Raw genomic sequence first — 13,377 nt, 5'->3', positions numbered from 1 at the left:
AGTTGAAGGCAGAAATTGACTTTTTTGTTTCAGTAAATAATACTGGTGATGTGCGGCCAGAGGTTGTCTGGGAAGCTTTAAAATGCACTATGAGGGGTTATCTGATTAATTTGACGTGTGGATTGAGGAAGAAAACTGCAAATAGACAGAAGGAACTTGAAATTAGGGTTGTTGCTTTATCAAAGAGAGTTATGGCTGACCCATCTGACAGAGATAGTTTTACTGAATTGAGGATACTGAAAAAGGAACTTAATGGCATAATTGAGGAAAAAACAGAAAGATTATATTGTAACCTGAAATGTGATTACTTTGAAAAGGGTGAGAAGTGTGATAAATGGTTGATGTATAGATTGAGAATGTGGGAGGCTGAAAGATCAATTGCATCTATTCAAGATAAGGCTGGCCAAATCACTTTTATGCCGAAAGAAATTAACAATGTTTTTCGGGATTATTACATGCATTTATATAAGAGTGAAATTGATGCGCCTGTCAGGACTATTGACTTTCTGGAGAGTGTGAATCTTGCTAGGGTTTCGGATGGTGACTCACAGTTATTGGAGAAGGATCTGACAATAGATGAGATTAAGATGGCTATCGGCAAACTAAATGTGGGAAAATCGCCGGGACCTGATGGCTTCCCGGTAGAATTCTACAAGATATTGCCTGATTCAGCCCTGAATCTTCTTAAAGATATGTATGTGTCCTCTTTGGCTGAGGGTGTACTGCCGGCGTCGACTAGACATGCTATGATATCTGTCTTTCCGAAGAAGGGCAAAGATGAAACGCTTCCTGGAAGTTATCGACCGATTAGTCTGATTAACACAGACAATAAAATCTTGGCTAAAATCATGGCTAATAGATTGGAAGGTCTAATACCGAGGTTAATTAGTGAAAATCAGTTGGGTTTTGTAAAAGGGAGGAGTACCTCCAGTAATATCAGGCGTTTATTTCACACACTTAATAAGGCATCGAATGAGACTGGAGAGATAGCTGCATTTTCATTGGACGCGGAGAAGGCTTTCGATAGGGTGCTTGTTCTTGGTGCTTGAGAAGTTGGGTTTTGGAGTGAATTTTATATCATGGATTAGGCTCTTGTATACGGAACCGACAGCAGATGTTAACACTAATGGGATTCGATCTGATCCATTTAGACTGGAGAGGGGGACAAGACAAGGCTGCCCTCTTTCACCTTTGTTATTTGTTCTGGCGATTGAACCTTTGGCGGATGCCATTCGTGATCAACTGGATATAATTGGTGTTTCGTGTTGGGGTGTGTGTCAAAAAATATGGCTGTTTGCAGATGACATACTTTTGGTCCTGCGGGACTTACGTCTTTCATTACCGACATTGATGCGGGTCTTAACCTCATTTCAGGAGATTTCTGGATTTAGAGTGAATTGGGACAAATCTGAAGTGTTGCCGCTGGTTCCTGGGTGTAACAGAAAATATGTCACTGATCTAGGGTTTCGGTGGTGTCCTGATAGGATGTTGTATCTGGGGATTTGGATCACCCCGAAGATTTGTGACTTGGTAAGAGTGAACATGAATGTGATTACAGTGGCTTTTAAATCCGATTTAGAACGCTGGGGGTTACTGAAGCTGTCACTTTGGGGAAAGGTGAACACATTAAAAATGATGTCAGCCCCTAAAATTAACTATATTTTAAGTATGATCCCTTTGAAGGTTAATGTATCTTATTGGAAATAATTGGATAGGCTTATACAAGGTTTCTTGTGGGACAATAAACCGGCAAGATTGAGTTTGTGGAAGTTACAACTGCCTTTAGAGAAGGGCGGTTTAGGTGTACCAAACTTCAGGGCCTACCATCTGGCCTTCAGTTGTGCTTTTTTGGTGGATCACATGGAATTGAGTCCTACTGTATGGGCTGTAGCTGAGGCAAGTGCAAATGGTCCATTATCTCCTAGGGCATTGTTAACCTCTATATCGAAGGGAGTAAAGGATATACTGACTACATCACTGAGAGACTCCTGGAAGAATTTGAATGTCTTATTGGGTGTGGACGCGTACAGGGATCCGTGTGCGTCTATTTGGATGAATCCGTCTATTAAATTGAATGGCAAATCATTTTTCTGGCCTGAATGGTTTTTGGGAGGTATCAAATGGATTGGAGATCTCTTCAATGATGGTGTGTGGAAATCTGCGAGGGAATTGCAAAGTGAGTTCAATATTGATGGATTCAGATTATCGGATTACAGGAAATTGAAGTTAGCAGTTGGTATAATTGATTTTCAGAATGGTCTAAACCTGGAATTTCTTACGAGGAAATCAGTGCCGGGTGTATAGGCAGATTGTTAATAATTATAAAAGCAATGATGGCCTAAGAATTGAATGGGGTCGGAGAATTGGAGCGGACATTACTGAGGAAAGTTGGATACAGATGTGTGAGAATGTCAAATTGTGTTCCTTGGGACTGACTGAACGGGCAAGACAAATTAAGATTTTGAATAGGGTGTACTGGACCCCGGAAAAATTGTGGAGGAGAGGCTTGAAGGTTGGACCGGAATGTTGGGCATGTGTTCAGGAAGATGGTACTATGGAACATATGTTGTGGGATTGTGTGAAGGTCCGTGGGTTTTGGAACGATATCGGTGGTATCTGTGAGAATGTCTTGGATGTGACAATTGATTTTAATTTTGAGACGTTAATTCTGGGGAATGATTCCATTTTGGAAGATCTCACTCTGTGCCAGAAAAAATGGTTCTTCAGAGGAGCTGCAATGGGTAAAAAGATTATCCTTAGAAATTGGAAGTCGATTGCTACATTAGACAAAGAGCTGTGGCTGACTGAGATGGGGAATTTGGCAGCTGTGGAGGAACGACTGTATAGAAAGCAAGGCAAAATAGGTTTGTTTCTTAAGATTTGGGGAAAATTTTTAGAACTGTGTTGATCTGATCTTATAGGTAACGAGATGTGAACATGGGGTTGGGTGGGTTTGGGTCCTGAAATTTTGTTATTTACTGTTTCTGTGATTTTGTATATAATGTTAAAATATTGTGAGTTGGTGTATTCTTCTTTGTATTGTAAATAAATTATCAAAAAAAAAAATGTGATTGTTGTGAATGCGATTTGTGTTTCTGAACATGAGCTGTGCACGAGCTGGCAGCCCGTTGATTGAAGTTCCCCTGCTTCGTTTCTCGAATCGTACCACACAAGACATATTATATGATCCATTCACCTGCAAATGTAAAATGGATGTGATCTTATCAGGACAGGCTGCACAGTGTCATGCCCGGTCACAGAGTCAGAGACTCAGGCAGGGAGAAAGTGTAATCTTTGATGTAGGTGGGCAGGGTGCTGCCTGGGCCCTGAGGTGCTGGCCTGTGGGAGGAGAGGCTGTGCCTCGGTACAGTGCACAGGGGTGTTAGATGCACCGCATGGCATGGAGTCTCATCGGCTCATCCTAGGTGTGCACCATCCTTCCTGCATGAACAGATTCACTCATGCTGCATGCATTGAATAAAGATCGCACTATGGTGCGATATATGACAATTGCCTGCAGCCTGAACAGTTTGCATTTTTCATTTCCCGGCCGGTCGGGCCGACCAGGCCTGACTGCAGACAAAGAGACACTTCCTGACTATCTGGAGCCGAGACCAATGTGCATGTTCACTCAACCCAGGCACATTTAAATACATGTAGCAAATCCTCCCGGAACAAAAAATGAACTGCCATGTGCCTTTGGTATCAGCTAGTCCACATACAGAGCACGTATGGCACTCAGCAGTCTGCCAGCAGCAGAAGCCCTCAGCCCTGCCAGTGACTGAGTGCCAGTCCTGTGTACACTAGTCACTGCCACTGTTACTCACGGAATGCCAGTACCACCCCCCCAGCCCTGCCCTGGTGTGGTCTGTCGTGGTGCATCTTCTGATCTGGTGGACTGACTCAGGACTCTAGTCTGACCAACCTGACCTGGCCTGCAGTGTGACCGTGAGCACACACACCATGGCCGGGCATCCACATTGAGTCCACTAAGCAGTGGCCCGCCACTCCCCCAACCACCGGGCAGTATAACACTGATCTGGGCTGGTCCCCACTACCTGCCAATACCCACCTGCCTGACCTGCACCTGACCAGGCAGACCCTGCAGTGCACCCACCGTAAACCACCATACTACGCTGGCCAGGGCCAGCACCCAGCAGCAGCATCCAATTTTGGAGGAATTGAGATGCACTTCAGTGAGAGCTACCCGCAGCCCGCTAGACACTCACTTACTCAGGCTGAGGCTCGGAGATGAGTAACAACAGAGACCCACACTGCCAGGCCAGCCATTAATTGCCAAGTAAGTGTGAATGAGTGTTACTAAAGCTGCTGCAGATGCTGCCTCTCTGGAGCCACATCAAGGTGCAAGTTAGAAGGCCGTGGCAAGCAACGCCATGCCAGCAGCCAAGCATTAGAAGTGCAAGTTGCGCAGCATGCCATCCATGGCATGGATAGGAACGGCCCAGACCCAGGCGAGGGCATGTGGCAGGCAACCGTTAATTGTAAAAAGTGCAGCACATTTATTTTAGCTTTTCACACACGTCGCACGATGGGTCAGTGATGTGATCATTGTGGTCATTTGGGTGCACAGTGCGAGTGCGAGCATCCATCATGTATGGCTTTTGAGTTTTGATTGAACATTTTTGATTTCATTGATTTGTGAGGACAATTTGTAAATCAATTATTGTTCGAAATAGAAGCACATCATGCGCATGGTCTTTTTTTGACTTTGGCACAGTGTGGAACTGCCTATCTGCCACAAAATGATATGGGGCCTCATTACGACCCAGGCGGTAAGTTACCGCCTGGGCCGTGACTTTACCACCATGGCGTAAACGTAGTTTACGCCATGGTGGTTGGCAGACTTACCGCCCCATTCCGACCTTGGCGGGGCGGTAAGTCCCCAATCCCCATTTACCCTTCCCCATTCCCATTTTTGCCCCATAGGGCATAATGGGAGTGGGGAAGGCGTTAATTACGCCACCGTAAATTACGGTGGCGTAATTAACTCCATGGTCCCTTAGCGCCATGGATTTTAACACCTGCTAAAAGCAGGTGTTAAATCCGCCATGGCGCTAAGGGACCTCGTACTCAGGCGGTAAGGGTCGGCGCTGTTTACGCTGCCGTAAACCCCTTACCGCCTGGGTCGTAATGAGGCCCAAGATACTCTAACTGGGATGGCTGGGCCCGTAGCCGGGGCGATTATAATGATCGATTCCTGCATCTTGTTGGCAGGGTGGTCAGTGGAGGGCGCATACATTTTAGTTGCATTGATTGCACCTGAGCAGGCCGAGGCTGTGCTTTTTGTTTTTTGTAAGTGAACTTGAGTCCAAGACTGGCAGAAATTGTCATTTTGCACTGCATGCATTGTTTGATTGAGATTGCAGCAGTGGCCTGCCCAGCAATGCAATGGCATCACAATATTGGTGGGCCATGGCATTGACATGGTATGATGATCTTGTGGGTGCTTGGCTGGGGCTGCCTGCAGCCGCACATGAAGAGCTCTGAGCTAGTCTGACTAGATGAGGAGTGACTCTCACTCTCTGAGGAATCACACTTTCTGTGTGCCTGCAGCGGCATGCTGCTGCTAAATCTAATCTGAGAGGAGGCTGACTGAGCATGTGCCGTGCACCGCCCGCATTTGTGTGATGAGATGGGATATCCATCCATCCTGATTAATCATGGATGGAATGATTAGGCTGGTTGCCTGGCCAGGCCTGGCTGGCGTGTGGGCTGTAGCTGTGGCTCATTCTCAGGCTGGGTGGGTCAATCAAGTTAGGTAGTATTGTTGGTTTCGATGAAGCAATGGCAAATAAATAATCTATCACATAATGGCAAATGACATGGGCCTGTCACAGCACTGGCAGGCATAGATTGTGTGAGAGAGGTGCCCGTGGTGGCACTGCACTGGTGTGCACTTGGGCTAGGAGACGCTGCGCAGTGTGACTGGGCCAGTGGGGACTGGGGAATGCCGCGAGGTGGCTTGCGTATCCATGACATGGCAAGCCAGCGGGGGGGTGGAAGTGGCACTGCTGAAGCTGTAGGGCAGGTAGGCAATGCCTGTGTGCTGGCTGGTTTCTGTGTTATTATGATGATTATGAACAGTTGGTTCACTGCTCACAGCACACTGGTGGCAGTCTAGAAGAGTGTGCCTGGAGACTGAGTTTGCACAGTGTTGTGCGTGCAATTATTGTAAGGACTGGGGTGGTGGTGAGTCCCACTGCACAGTCTCACCAAGTATTCTGGATAGGCAAATCTGAGAGCTCCTAGGATGCCTTATAAATTAACAGTAGCCGAGCGGACCAGACAGTACTTGTTTTTATTGTTTGCATTCTGATACTGAAACTGCAATTACACTGTGCAAAACAAAAACAAAAACACAAAGAAGTACCAGAGTGTAAAGAAAACCAATAGATCTGGGTTCCATCAATCCAGTTAAATGAACTAAACTGATTCAATGTGTAGCTGTTCTGGTCCCCTGCCCTGGGGCTGGGGGAATAAAGGGTGAATGGCAATTCATTCCTTTTGTGAAAGACTGTTTGAGTAGTAGTGCCCAAGAGGGAGAGTTTTGATAAAATGTGATGCAAATTGTGCATTTTAAAGAATGCTTATTCAGTAATACTTGTCAAAACTACTAGCCGCAGGCCGCAGCATGTTGAAGTAACTTATCAAACTGGCCCACAAATAAGTGCCCCATTTTGACCCCAAAAATTGTCCCACACTGGCTTTTTGCATTTTTGGTTCAGGCAGTGCTCCATTGCCCTAATGCCCCATGGCCCAGCCAGACCCACCCACAACAAACCAACATTGCCTGCAGTCTGTTGTTTTCCTTATTTACCATGTAGGTTGAATTGAAATCTGTAAAATGCTGAGCATGAAAGCTAAAATGTCCTCTGTCGGCCTCATTTGCAATGGCTCAATAATGAATTTAACATTGTGTTTAGCAGCTCATTACTTTATTTGAGAGTGTCAATCTTCCTGCAGTTCAACTTTAATCAATGGTAAGTCAGCTGTGTAAACTTAATGAAGACATGCTCTATTCTGTGTTGCTTTCCTTCTCCTTCCACAGAAGTAGGGAATAGAGCAGCATCATGAAGTCATCAAAGCCAAATATATTTGTAGTCATAAGACGAAAACAGGTCAGCAAACAGAAATGTTCCAAAGCAACAAAATCGTCTCACAATATTTTGTCTACTTTCAAAATCCAGCCCAGAGATTCCACTGACAAGTATGGGAAAAGGTAAATGGTTGCTCATTCAAGTAATACCAATGTTTTTAAAAACTGAATGATGTTATTGTAGTTACAACATTCTTTTCCTCCTTGCTTTCAGAACTCAGCAGGAACAACCCCTTGATTCTGCCCCCATGCTTCTGGTGATGAACATCTGTCTATGGCTTCTCATCCTATCAAGATGCATTCCACAGATCACCCATCATGCACTGAAATTTCTGAGTGTCCACAATGCTCTACAGAATCTACAGAGGGTCTGACTCATGATCACTCAACAGACATGTTCCCCAGCCTGATCACTCAACAGACACTGTTACCCAGTCTGATCACTCAACAGACACTATTACCCATCCTGAAGTTATGTTTGGTCACGCAACTGCTGATTGCACTAAAACTCTTGAAGATACCAATGTTGATACACAAGTAGTACAAGAAGACATGGATACTGAGTAGGACATTGGGGAATGCAGTGGGAAGTTAACAATGCAGTTGACACTTGACATGCAGCAATTTTACCAAAGAGATCCATACCTCTTTCAGAGAAGGGCAATGTCTACACCTTTAGTTTGAGCACAACTTGCAGCTGGTCCATGTCAGCCTGGATTAAAAGATGGCTATAAAAAATGCCCACATGACTATACATTTTGAGGATTTAGCCCAGAGAGGTATAAATAAAAGGTTGCAGGTGGATTATCTGTAGTAAGGCAGTGGCTAGTGCATTGTCCTAGAAGTAACTGTCGTTTTTGCTTTGCACATTGGCCGTTAGAAAAAATGAGCACTTCTCAAAGGTTTGGTCTGATCCTAGCTATGGTTTTTCCAATTTTGGAAATGGAACCGAAAGAATTGTAATGCATGTATGTTCCAAGATACACTGCGAAGCTGAATAACACATACAAATAGCCAAATTTAGAATTAGCAAAGATAGAACTATTGTTTCTGATCTAATAAAAGCTCAAAGGGAACAGACAGAGGAAAAACCTGGGTATTCTAAGGCGAGATCTTGATACTGTATTGTATCTCACCAAGCAAGGGATTCCTCTACATGGACACAGCGAACATGCAGGATTGGGAAGTTAATCCATTAAAGGATATGTTTTGGAGTTACTCAAGATGGTTTGCAAGTATGACAATGTTTTGGCACATCATATTTCTCATGCTAAGCCAAATGAAACCTACTTGAGCCATGACAATGTAAGCTATCCTTGAAGAAGTTAAAATTGCCAAATTCTTTAGAGTCATTGTTGACTCTACAATAGATGTCAGCAGAGTTAATCAATGTTCTTTATCTCTTAAATATGTCACATCATTTCTGAACTCACTGGAGCAGGATCGCCAGACTTTTATAAACTATTGGCATTGACTTTATAGTCCCAGGAACAGGATGTTCCTTAATCCGTGGGCAGGGGTATGATGATGCAAGTCCTGTGTCTGGATGTATCCCTGGACTGCAAGCACTTGTAAATGTAATCTTGCTAAGGTATACATGTTCACTGCTGTGCACACAATTTAAACCTTGTGCTGAGTGATGCTGCACAGTCATGTATAAAAAAAAATCATTAGTACACTTGATCACTGTGAACTTTTGTTACTGACAGTCTACCTGACCTGCAAGTTCTGCGGGAACAGCAGCAAGGGCATTACCTATAGGATACTGCCCTGACATTAAAAAAACTATCTGACACTAGATGGCTAGTCATAAAACAGCAGCAGATTATGTGAAACAAAACATTGTACCAATTAGCACTGCATTGAACAGAATATACACTGGATGCATCCCAAATGCAAACGTAAAAGCCCTTTGCGATGCACAGGGGCTCTGCAACACAATTAAAAACGTAGAGTTTACATTTGTAATATGCTCTTTGGCACAAAGTACTGCAACTGTGCATGCAATGTCAACATATTTGCAAAGTCTTAGTAACTGCAGAACACATGGTTGTGACATGCTGTAAGGAACTGGAGAATCTTTGGTCAGAGGAGATATTTGATCAGTTTGAAACAGATGCTGAAAACATGGCTGAAGAGTGCGGGACATCAAGGCACTTTCAAAAAAAAGGAAGAGGGCTAAGAAAAGATTTCATGATGAAGCCACTGATGATAATCCTTTAGAGAGTGGGAGGCAGGCATTCAAAGTAGAAACCGTCTATGTTCTTGTTGATACCTTCATTGTACAGATGACAGAGAGGTTTCATGATTTTAGAAATACTGTGCATACATTCTCAGCCCTGGATCCTAAACACTTTAGTAGGGCAGATAATTCTGATGCATTGAAAGATTTGGCTATATTTCATACAGGTGATGTCTCTGTGCTCAATGCTGTGGAAGAGTATTCTTCCTTTTGTGAACGGTATGGGGAAATATTTTCTGACAACAAGCAGTTAATAATAAAGGATGTGCTGCCTTTCTTGATAGCCAATGATTTGCAGGGTGTTTAGCCAAACTTTTCTCATCTGTACAGAATATTGTTCACTTTGCCGGTAAGTGGTGCCACATCAGAACAAAGTTTTAGCAGGCTGAAGTTGATCAAAAGTTGCTTACGGTCAACAATGGGTGATGGGAGACTTTCAGATTTAGACTTCCTAAGTATTGGAAAAGACCCAACTGACTTTATGGACTTTAATAAACTAATTCAGACATGTGCTTCAATAAAACCACGCAGAAATGCTTTGTAGCACAGATTCTCCATAGTTTTTTGTTTTGTTTCTGTAGCAGAAGGTCTCTTGGTCCTAATCTGTCACAACAAATTATCTTCAAGCACGTTTAGCCTTCCGTTGCCTACCGCTGCATGGGACACAATCTCATTTTCACACTGTATATTTGAAGGAACAGTTTCATCCTCATTACATGTATTGTATATGCATGTGTGTATGTATTGAGTCACTGTTATGCAGCAAGCTTTTGATATTAGGGACATTTATTTTCAGTTCAAATGTTTGGCCACATGTTGGCTTTTTGGTACTGAGAAGTGTTTAAAAAAGAAATTGCACTGCTGAACTCAGAGAATTAACACAATTACATTGAAATATGTACACATGCGTACTTAAGTTGTTTTCTAATGTTTAGCTTTGTTTCAGGAGGATTCATATGTCTGTTCCTGGGGCAAAAGGTTATTTTTGGTCCCACTCCCAATATGCTATTATATTGGTATATATATTATCAATGTATTTTATTTGAAAGTCAAATGCCTGGTCAAATGGCTTGTTTTTGCCAGGCATACAACCTTGTGCAATGTGTGAAAGATTCTAGGAAAATTATTAAAGCATTTTCCATTGCTGTATGTGGTTTTGTATTGTTTGGCCTAGTTACCACCAGCATGGCATGGTATATTGCGTGCTTGCGAATGTTTATTGAATTGTTCTTTTTGCCTTGCTGATGGATGGATCTGATTCAAATCTGTAGATTTCATTGGAATTCCATTTTAATTGGATGTTCCCTCCACAACAAATGTGTGGTGTGTAACTGACTATGGATGTGGCTTGTAGTGTAAGATTTTATATATGAAATATGAAATATATATCCGGTAAAACACGTGGGGGTCATTCCGAGGTTGGAGGTAAGGGATTACCGGCGCCTGTAAGGGCACCGATGGCGGTAATCCCTTACCTCCGTATTCCGAGTTCCCTTTGCGGGTCCCTCTTTACCTCCTGCTTTTAGCAGGAGTAAATTACGGGACCCGCAAAGTGACCTTGGAGTAAATTACAGCACCGTAATTTACGGTGCCGTAATTACCTCCTTCCCCATTCCCATTGAGCCCTATGGGGGCAGAAATGGGGATGGGGAAGGGCTATGGTGAATGGGGAATTACCGGTCCATCCAACCTTGGAATGGACCAGTAATTACTCCATTCACCATGCCGGTATTCCATGGAGTAAATAGCGCCATGGTTGCCAACCATGGAGCTATTTACTCCATGGTGTAGTCCTAACTCGGAATGAGGGCCATGGGCAGTTATCACTTGAATATTAAGCGTCAACAGTTCCTAGTTATAACCACAAAATTAAGCAACTGGTGGTGACAATGAGCCTGTCTCCTCTCTGCACTTCACCACCCGATCTCCCCCACCCCCGGCACCGAAACCTGGCTCAACCACTGAATGTTATGTACATTAGCAAGCAAACAATGTAGTGCCATCTGCCACAACCACATTCATTCCATGAACACATTTTGTTCTGGTTTTGGTCAACAACCGAATTGTTGAATGTAGTCATGCTCATCTTTGAATTAAAGCATTTAAACACAATTGAATATGCAATTTCAAATAAAGCAAAGGAATGGCACTTGTGTTGTGTGCTGAAATGAAATGTTTGCAGACTTGCAGAGTTTAATAAAACCAACAGACATATATATTACAGCACTAAATATTATTAATGGAATAATTTAAAGTACCCTTAGGCAAGTACATGGAAAACGTACCTTTTTGCTATGCATTGATTGCAGCATACAAAGCACATCATGAATAAAATGATTGCGATGAATGCCACAGAGACACACACAAGGGCTATGATTAGCTTCCGTTTCACTTCCGAGCGAAGGGTCACTGCATCTTCGATATCACTGCCTCCTTCATCTGGAAAGCAGGAATTACAATCTCAGCAACATGCTTACATATACAGCTGAGACAGAATGTTTCAACACAGGCCCAACGCACACTCCACCTGCCAGGGGCGTTGCTAGGGGGGGGCTAAGGGGGCTATAGCCCCTGATCTTTTGGTTGGAGCCCCGGATAGAATCTCAGGAGCTACAGCCAAAAGACTAGCTAGCCCCCAGTCCCAACAGTTCCAACATCAGCGTAGCCCCGGGTCTTTTCCAGACCTAGCAACTCCCCTGCCACCTGCTAAGAATGAAAGAATGAAGATAAGTGGAAAGGAGGAGAAGTGTTGCCACACAGCACAGTGAGCAGAGGAATGGAAATATAGACACAGGTGTGCTTTCAGGTTCCCCTATTCATATGTTGGAGAGGTGACGTGACTATCATGAATGGAACATGCGTATTGAGATGACTGTGAAACACATCCAGAAAAGCTTACAGAAACTTCTCGCTCCATGCAGAAGCAGTCAGATGATAAATGATACTGATTCGATTGGATTTGTGTATTTCGAATAAATCCATAAAAGAGCCATGAAAAAAGGCAATAAAAAAGTAAACATCAGTATATAACAGTCACAAAATCAATGACACAAAATTAATCAAGGGAAATCAGGGAGATGCATTATCAAGAACGTTTTTTAAAAAGAAATCACTGGTGAACTCATGCCAGTATTTCAGTATTCTTAAAGCCCTGATAACGGCTCAGCACGTGTTTGTAGATGCATATGTCTCAGAGTCCAAGCTTGCATTCTATACTTCAAAACTACAAAGAGACAGTTAATTAAGTCCTCCAACAGGCATCATTGAAAGAAGGGAATACTGAAACAATTCAACAAACACCATACAAATATACTTCCTAGCATTTAGCATATACAATACAAACACTAAATGTAATTGGGGATCATAAAATAAATTATACAATACATGAATTTACCAATTCTCATCATTATCTTACATATCATTTGATGGAAAAAGCTTCCAGCTGGATTAACTACATAACAGAATTAAAACGTAAGCTTATAAAATATACATGTTTTACAAAGTGTTTATATTTGTATTTATTTGAAGAACATGAATGCCAATTTCAAACAGAAATGATTTACAACAGCACATTTACAAATAGTGAAGGCATTTCCTTAAAGGGGTCCTGTACAATAACATAGAGATGAGAACAAGTGGTGAGACAGTTTATGAGGGTGTAAACAATTGGGGCATATAGCAGGGACAAAACAAAACAAATAGAGGTAACATTGACCTAAGGTGGCAAGAGCTTCAAACTAAAGAAAAGTGCTATTTAAACATACAAAATTAAATTATTAAGCATCACTGGAGATGGTGGTGGAGTCAGGAAGGGAGGATGGGAGAGAGTGGAGGGCAGAGCTCCCGTTTAAGCAAGTAAGTGAATTTTAAGCCAAGCTTTCATCCACAGTTGGGCTGGCTTTGATAGTTATAGGCAGTGAGTTCCAGTGGAGTGGGGCCAGTAGGGAGAAAGAGTTGGAGGGGAGGAACAGGGAGGGTATGGGGCAATGAGGTTGAGTGCCAAGGACGGAATGAGATG

General features: G+C 43.0%; 1 protein-coding gene across 1 annotated transcript in view; it reads right to left on the bottom strand.

Annotated features, from left to right (window-relative positions):
* The window catches only part of LOC138480534 (uncharacterized), a 1,133,492-nt gene that overhangs the window by 28,282 nt on the left and 1,091,833 nt on the right, over nt 1–13,377 (bottom strand). Inside the window, exon 11 of the mRNA XM_069612286.1 lies at nt 11,645–11,798. Coding sequence (XP_069468387.1) covers nt 11,645–11,798 — 154 coding nt within the window. The remainder of the gene's footprint in view (nt 1–11,644; nt 11,799–13,377) is intronic.

Source organism: Ambystoma mexicanum, chromosome 5p, assembly GCF_040938575.1.
Source record: "Ambystoma mexicanum isolate Mex_15411 chromosome 5p, UKY_AmexF1_1, whole genome shotgun sequence".
Classification (NCBI taxonomy): domain Eukaryota; kingdom Metazoa; phylum Chordata; class Amphibia; order Caudata; family Ambystomatidae; genus Ambystoma; species Ambystoma mexicanum.
Note: the sequence above shows the minus strand (reverse complement) of the source record. Positions and strands in the feature narration are given on the sequence as shown.